Source organism: Poecilia formosa, unplaced genomic scaffold (assembly GCF_000485575.1).
Source record: "Poecilia formosa unplaced genomic scaffold, Poecilia_formosa-5.1.2 Scaffold124, whole genome shotgun sequence".
Lineage (NCBI taxonomy): Eukaryota > Metazoa > Chordata > Actinopteri > Cyprinodontiformes > Poeciliidae > Poecilia > Poecilia formosa.
In genome coordinates, this window is record NW_006800063.1 from 36,097 (window position 1) to 44,620 (window position 8,524).

The following is an 8,524-nucleotide window of genomic DNA, read 5'->3' on the forward strand; positions in this document are numbered from 1 at the left end:
CTTGAATAAATCGGACAAATAGACTTTTTGCTCTATCGATTTCAGTAAATCTGAGGTTTTTCATGCAGGATGTGATGAAAAAGTCGGTATGACTGTGTTGAGCTTACGGTCATGTCTTTATTTCCCATCATGCTTGTGGACTTTGTGTGGAAGAGGCTTGATTGAGATGCTTTTCTGAAGGTCACTTTCCAGAGATTTCTTACTGCAAGACAAATAAGCAGAAGTCAAGTTCTCAGAGTTTGTCTTGGAAATATTTTTGCATTTCTTTTGCCTTTGGAGTATAGAACTCGTGTTCACTGTGTCTGTCAAAGCTTTTACTTTAATGTGAATGACTGTCTTACAGTTTGTTTGTTTTTCTCTGATCTTGTACAAGACACTTGGCAGAGATTTCCACCTTTAACCGTTCTTGGTGAAATTCATTTTTCCACAATGCACAGATTTGTCTGTCTCACAGAAAACCCATACTGCTGCCACAGATCATACAAATGTCAAGTTCAACATCATAATTCCCTGATTTGTTCTCCTATAGCTTAAAGTGGGTGGGAGGTATTTTATAAAATCGACTTTTTTGAGCTTTATATCATGTAATAATGTCACTCCTTCATCAAAAACATACCTGGAGATTTGCTTTGACTCATTCATGCGTGTTTGAAAAGTCCTTCAATTTTCTGTAGCAGCCATTTGCAGACGCCTTCATACGGTGTGATGCAAAGTCAAACTTCTTTTACGTTGTTTTTGACATATATAACATTTTTATCACAACTAAAGGTAACATAGTTACTTGAAAATACTGATTTTTAATGTTGACTTTCTGTTAGCTTAGCTTACTTTAGCTGATGCTAGTTTCTCATTCAATTTTCTTCAGATATGAAGCTGTAAGATTTTTTCTGTATATACTTTTTGCTTTTGTCATTACACTAAGATATGTATTTAAATCAACCTTCCCCTTTCAAAAGTTATATTCCATTTTAATTAGCATTTTATTTAATTATTCAAGTTAATTTGTAATATTTTAGGCAATTGTTTTTTGTCATCTTTTTGTAATTATTTGCAGATGAGGAATTAGCAAAGTTATTTACATACAATCTCAGTAGAAGTGTCCTAAAGTAGAGGTTACTGAACCTCCATGTTTAATGAATTTACAAGATTAATTTTGATCATTTAAATACTCCTGTCTTCTAAATAAATAGTTTCTAAACCAGTCGATGCTGCAGCGTTGCAACATATCAATTAGAAAGTCATGGTTATCGGTGACAACAGCAAACTGCAGTTGCCTTCGCATCATGTAGGAAGTCTTAAGTGGACTATAGTGAATAAAGCTCCATGAGCTGCATTTAAAACATCTCCATGCTAAGCATTTCTTGGTGATGTTATTCCTTCAAAGGTGCAAAGTAACACCTGGATGTGATGTTGCCAGTGTGAGTAAAAACCGGGGTTTTGTTCAGCAGTAGTTCATGCCTCCTGCAATGGCCGGTGTGGGTCATTCACCCCACGTAATGAAGACAAATGAGGGTCAAACACCTGGGAGCTGTTGTGACACGGCCGCTACTATTTCTTGCTTCTTATGCATTAGGCAGGAATCACACGGTGTAATGTTTTTTTTTTTCTTTTCTCCACCCATCCCATTAAATTCTGTGTAATCCATTTTACTTGAACGGTTCTTGCTTTCACTTAGTTTGTGTCTAAATGAAGCAGAACTTTTCACTTTGACGCTTTAGGGAAAAAATCTTTTCTTCACAGCTGTAACGAACTCTGAACAAAGGGCAAGTGGCGGGTAAACACCTCCAACCACCAGAGATGAAACAGAACGGAGAGCGCATCATGTGCAGTTTTATTTGTGTCAGCTCAACTTTTGATTCGTTTAGCCTCGTTAAACAAGACATGCTTCAGAGCCACTCGGTGGGGTCATTTTCTTCATCTTTGCACATAATGAGTGTAAAACAGTTTGTGCTTTGGTGGGCGGATGGCGAATAGAAGGCCACGTAAACATATTTCTACGTTGCAACCACAAATTTCAGTGTATTTCGTTGAAATTTTATGCGTACACTTGAGCATCTTTACTGGAGATTTACTGGAGAACAAACAGCATCATGACGAAAAGGTTGAGCAGCGTTTAGTTACAAAACATCATCTGAGCTCGTCTTGGGGTTTTATTTAACTGATAGTTTAGAAATGGAAAGAGTTTGGCACCACTGGAAACCTGCACGGCCGTTCTCTTAACATGACGGGCTGAGCAAGGAGAGCGTTAACCTGCGAAACAACCAGCAAACCTGTGGTACCTCTGAAGTCTGCTGATAGTGAAATTATCCGTTTGTTCACGCTTAAACTCGGATCATTATAGAAAAAAGCTATAGCTGAAAGAAAACCCTCGGATATCCACAATCCAAGCAAATGAAGGTGCTCAGATAAAACCAGAATTAAACTTTTTAGCTTGTTCAAAAAACATCAAATTAAATGCATTTCACCTTAATCAGACATTATACCCACTGTGAAACATGACGGTGGCTGCATTATGCAGTGGAGATGCTTATTTTCATCTGGATGGAGCGAAGTACAAGGTAATCCTAAAATAAGTCCATCGGAGGCTTGAAAATGGGGAAAGTTTGACTCTCCACTAGGACGACCTTAAACATTCAGGTTTAAGGTTGACCCTGAATCACATTAAATGCAAAGTTGTACTAAAACTTCCATTAAAAGTGTCAACTTTGCACTAAAGATGTCATTATTTACTGAATGACACTTCATGAGAACAGTCATAAACATTCATAAAGACTCCTTCATGTTCATAACAGGTGTTATGTCATGTTTATTACAGTGTTGTGCCAGTCTTATGCACACCTCTTCAAGTAAAGTGTTGCCCAAAGCATATGAGCGAGAATGGCCCATTTAAAGTCCGGATTAAACCCAACAGAGAACAGAAAATAGTTGAACATGGCTATTCACAGAAACTCTCCATCCAGTCTGGCTCAACTTGAGCTTCTTTTTGCAAACAGAATGGGCAGAAATATATTCCTATATAATAACATATTTCTCTAGAAGTTCAAATCCTAAAATAAAAACTACAAAAACAAAGGAAACTGCAACAAAAAGTTCCACAAAAAGTAAAATACTGGCCCGCGGAGGCTGAGCACAAATGCAAACCAAACTTTAGAGTTTTTTGAAAACCTTGTATAACTTAATTTCCACTTCTCAGTTACACACCACTCATACTAGTGCATCACTTAAAATCCAAATTGTGCAAAGTCCAAGGGAAGTGAATACTTTTGCGAGGCACGGTATGCGTTTAAAATGCAAACCCGCTCTTCATTTGCTCAAAAAATAATAAAAAAACAAATCAACGCGAGAGTAAAATCATCTTTAGGAGATCCTCCTCCAAACAGAAAGAGTATCCATGGGAATTTTGGCACATTGGGAAGGCCTTCCTCCCTTCCTCCCCCCCTTGCTCCTCGCCACCTTCCCTGCTTCACCCGTGCACCAATGCAATTGTTTATTTTCTCCCATTGAGGCTGCTCCATTCACCGGCTCTCACATTTACTCTGCTCAACTGGAGTGAGACAGCACTTATTCGAGGAGAGGAATGCAGCGTTCCACTGACAGAGCAGCAAGAATGCCGCAGAAATAATGAAACCTTTTCGGGTAGAAAGTACAGCTGAGGGCAAACCTGGTCAAGCCGAACAATGACGGGCCTGGCAGGACTTTCTGCCGTGATGAGTATATCCGCACATCACCTTGACACTTCAAAGCCGAGGAGTGTTTAAATAACGCGCAGTGAGGATCCCATGGGGGTGGGGGGAGGTCATTCATTTTAAGTGCTTTCCTCCTCAGAACAATAAGCTGCTCTCTTGTAAGACGTGCTCTGTCCCCCGACCTCACTCTCCCCAACCGCAGTAAAGCAACAACAAGCAGCAGCACAAAGGTCATCTCTCTTGAGCTCGACCTTGCTTTGGAGAGCTCACCTGGCTCCTTTGTTAGCGAGCACAGGTGCAGCGGCTTCCTCTGCTCCGTCTCTGCCACAAACCTTCAACCAAACACGGCCGAACGGGTTCGGTGTGAGGCGGGGAGTTACATGATCACTCACACCACCACCAGTCATGTCGGTTTTGACGGGCAATGCTAGGCGACTCATACAGAAACTGCACTTAGGTTTCTGTTCTTTTAATCACATGCGGTGTTTTGTAACGCAATTTTTTTTTTTTTATGATGACGCATGTTGCTTTGTCACGGAGTTAAATGTGTTTACAAGCTTTTGTGATATTACGAGACCAAAACTGCTGACTACACGCTGAGCTGTGGCAAGCAATGACGGCGTGCGTATCCAGAACTGATGGGAAAACTTGCAAGAACTTTAGGTTTTAAACCCGGAGGGTTCAAATAAAATTCGTCAGGCATTTAGGTTTGAAAAGTTGTTTTGCTCATGGTTTATCTGAGCTGCGAGACGAACAAGTCGAATTAATATAAGAGGCTCACACCTGCACTGGTGAGATTATTTAGAGTTACATATTTGAGCAAATGCAAAATGCAAACAGTGAAACTCCTTGTATATCATCGTTGAGATGGAGACATGTCTTTGGCATCTAGAAGAAATCACCCATACATTTTTTACAAATTAAAACACCACCAATAACCACTAAAAACAACAACAACTTCATAAACCTGGAACTAATAAAAGCATTTTTCATATTGACAATTGCACTCTTTAAGGCAGTCAGCTCAAATCAGACGATTAGATGCTGCTTTTATTAAATCCTAACTAAAATAATGGTGAAATGAGATTAACAAACAATGTTCGGCATTGTAAAGCCACTTGTTTTTGAACGGTCATTGACCTTTACTCTTGCACATCTGAATCCGGTAACTTGCAAAAGTGCTAATACAGCTTGTCATGATTTCTTACACATGTCGTCATGCTGTAACCACAGAATTCAACATCATTAGTGACAAACCAACACCTAGGAAATAAAATAAAATGTTTTTTCATATATTTTCTCAGATAAACTTCTGAAACTGTGGCATGCAACCCCAAGCCGTGTTTCTACTTTCTACCAGCTTTGTACCTCTAAACACTGACATTTCTGCCCTTTCTGCCTTGCAAAACAGCTCAAAGTTGGTCAGAATGGTTAGATAGGATCTATGAAAAACATTTTTCAAGTCCTACAGCAGATTTTACGCTCTTAACACATGACTTATGCATCGATCTGAACCAAAGAGTCATTTTTTACGTCTGCTTGTATGTTTATGGTTTTTGTCCTGCTGGAAAGTGAATCTCCTCCTCAGTTTCAAGTCTTTTGCAGCCTCTAGCAGGTTTCAAACAGAACAAAAATATTTATTAATAAGATGGCTTCTAAAGGCAGTTGAGTTTATTTCGGGATGAAAATAAATTAAACATTTTTTGTGGGTTGCAGCTTTAATGAGTCAAAATGTGAAAAAGCTCGAGGGACATGAATATCTGTAAAGAGCCAGTAGAGCTGAGATTGATCCCTTATTACTAATTACACAATATTAAAATAAATAGGTTGATCATTTAAAACATGAGTTCAGCTGCTTTAAGAATGTCTCACAGTTCTTTATTTATATTTAAACAACACAATGACTTTTATGAAACCAACAACTCAACCTCGTTCTGCTGCCTCAAAGCTTTGTCATGAAACTGAACTCCCTGCAGCAGAAGCAGCTTAGTTAAAAAACGAAAACATGTAGCGCTGATGACATTTCATCCGCAGCCAGCCTGTCGGGTTTAACTAGGACATCTGTGGAAGTGCATTTTCACTTCACAGTTTTAGCGGATTACTGAACAGCATTTTCAGGTGATTTAAGAGATCAACTTACATGCAACTTGTTCCCCCGCAAAGTGTCGACATGTTGCTTATAAATAATGCAAACTTTTGTCTTACAAATGGTTCCAAAAAATGAATGTTAAGATTTTGCCACAGTGATTTTAAAGGTTTGAATGTATTAGAGTGAAGAAGAGTTTAAAAGCAAACAGAAGTAAAGCTTATCTGCCCCCTACTGGTCAGATAGATGCAGGAGACATCAAACTGGAAACGTTAGTGGGCAGATATTAAGATATTTTTAAGTGAAATGATGGCAAGCCACCTGACCACAGACTTGTTGACAGTCCACAGGCGCATGGACGTCTGAGGAGACATGTTTTGAGGACATTCTCAAAAATGTACATGAAAAAAAAAAAAGTTTGTTTTTCTTTTAAGACAAAACATTTGTCATAGCTTCCTCATGGTCTGTCAGTGATGCTTCTCAAGTTCCAAACTACATGTTTGCACTTTCAGTGCATTGTATTTTCATTTACATGAGAAAAGGGTATAAGGGGAAGTCAAGTCAGACAGATAAAGGAAGACCGTTGTGGTGCTAAGAGAGGAAGAGAACTGAAATAGGATCTTGTTTTTTTTTCTCTCTCTGTGGTTTGTACTCGTAATATCGAGTGGGAGTGTGTTCAGAGGGTTAGATCAGTCGCCTCGATGCAGAGCACAACCTCTCCATCAACTCTCAGCATGGGGGACGAAGCTTACAGTTATTATAGCTATGAGAATGAGTCTAACTTTACTGACAATGAGACCTATGACCTTAGCGGTGACTTCTCAGACCTGCCCGGCTCCCACATTTTCCTGCCCACCATGTATTACCTGATATTCTTCACTGGATTCTGGGGCAACATCTTTGTGATCGTGGTGGTGGGGAGCAAAGGCAAAAGAGCGGGTCGCCTGGTGGACATCTTCGTCTTGAACCTGGCCATGGCTGACCTGGTCTTCGTCCTCACGCTGCCTCTGTGGGCCATCTCTTCCAGCCAGACGAACGGCTGGGACTTTGGGTTTGCCAGCGAGTTCCTGTGCAAGCTGAGCAGCTACATCATCTCTGTCAACCGCTTCTCCAACATCTTCTTTCTCACCTGCATGAGCATTGACCGCTACCTGGCAATAGTGAAGATGATGGATTCCAGGTACCTCAGGAGTAGTAAGTGCATTCGCATCACTTGTGCTGCCCTCTGGATCATCTCTGGCATCCTTGGCGTTCCCTCTCTGATCTACCGAAAAGTGGCGCCATCTGTAGACGGTCAGTCTTGCCAGGAAGATGAGAAGTTGGCGATCCTGATCGGCATGAATCTGGGCATGGTGTTCCTCACGTTCATCTTCCCGGTGCTGATCATCATGGTCTGCTACGGAACCATCATCATGCACCTCAACAGGCACTGCGCCGCTGCTGGGAACGCCCGAGCCGAGGGTCGCCGCAGACACTCACTGAAGATGGTCCTCTGCATCATCGTGGCGTTCGTGGCGTCCTGGCTGCCCTACAACACCTTCAAGTCCATCAAAATCATTTCCTATCTCTCAGAAGGCGAACTGAGACATAAAGCATGGCTGCACAACGGATTCCTCGTCTCCTCCTGCCTGGCTTTTCTCAACAGCTGCGTGAACTCGGCCATCTACTTCTTCTTGGACCACCACTTCAGGCGACGGGCGAAGTTCCTGTTCCAGAGCTGCGCCGGGAAGACAAAGATGCTGCAGAGCTTCAACTCCTCGGCTTCTATCACCAACCCCGGCACTTCTGAGACCTATGCGACAAATGGTGGGCGAACGCAGATTCAGATGTCCCTGCAGGAGGAGAGCAAGTCATTCATTACCTTCTGAAAGTCCAGAAGAGGTGACGTCATTGTTTTATACTTCAGTTAAAATCTATCAGACAATCACACACAATTTTATTCATTTTTTTTGTAAAAATTTTAGTCTGCTAATTTTCTCCTGCAGAGCCCTGATGTATTACGGTAGAACATTAAATAATTCATCTTTTTTTTTTGTTTGTTTCTGAAATATTTGTTTTATGTTTAATTGTACAATTGTTTTTTTTTTCTTTTCTTTTCTTTTTTTTTGTCTTCCTCTTCTAAGAAAATGCTGTTAATACTGCTTATGCTGGATGGTAGTGCATAACTTGGCTGCTTATTTTTTGCATGTTGCATTATTATTTTAGCATTAACCTAACAATAGTCAAACATAACAGTAACTTTGACTTATTAGCATTTTTATGTTTTTTTGTAAAACTTTCAACTTTTGTACTTTTCTGATTCATCTTTTGTTGTAAAACTGCGAGGATGTTTTTTGAAGTTTTTTTTTTTTAATGCGGGAAATAAATGTGTCAGGAAAAAAACTGTTTTTTACAATTAGCTGCAAGTTTTTCCAGATAAACACTTTTTATTAAATTGCAGTGAAACTGACAAAGCTCCAGTAATCCATAGTTTACATATGTTAACTACATTTGATGAATGGTTTGATTTGTATTTTTCTTTAAATAAAATCTAATTTTGTCATACATATTTTTACTGCTGCAGTACTGCTCATCCACTTCTTCTTAAGCTTAAACAAATCTATCAGCTGCTGTTTAAACATGATTTGAAAATAATAGAAATTGACACATTGTAAACATATATAATGAGCTTTGTAGTGACAATAAATCTCAAGTTTTAATTATACAAGAAAGACTTTCACACAACCTTGCGATTTAACGTGCTTTCAAACAC

The 8,524-nt window shown here is 39.8% G+C and overlaps 1 protein-coding gene across 1 annotated transcript; it reads left to right on the forward strand.

Moving 5' to 3' along the window:
* The first annotated feature begins 6,409 nt into the window (after positions 1 to 6,409).
* gpr25 (G protein-coupled receptor 25) lies at positions 6,410 to 8,320 on the forward strand. The gene has a single exon (XM_007561176.2). It carries the CDS (start codon positions 6,474 to 6,476, stop codon positions 7,638 to 7,640), a length of 1,167 nt encoding a protein of 388 aa, XP_007561238.1. The 5' UTR covers positions 6,410 to 6,473; the 3' UTR covers positions 7,641 to 8,320.
* The last annotated feature ends 204 nt before the right edge of the window (positions 8,321 to 8,524 follow it).

Bases quoted from the DNA above. Each gene is read 5' to 3' on its own strand.
- gpr25 (XM_007561176.2), top strand. From the start codon at position 6,474: ATGCAGAGCACAACCTCTCCATCAACTCTCAGCATGGGGGACGAAGCT.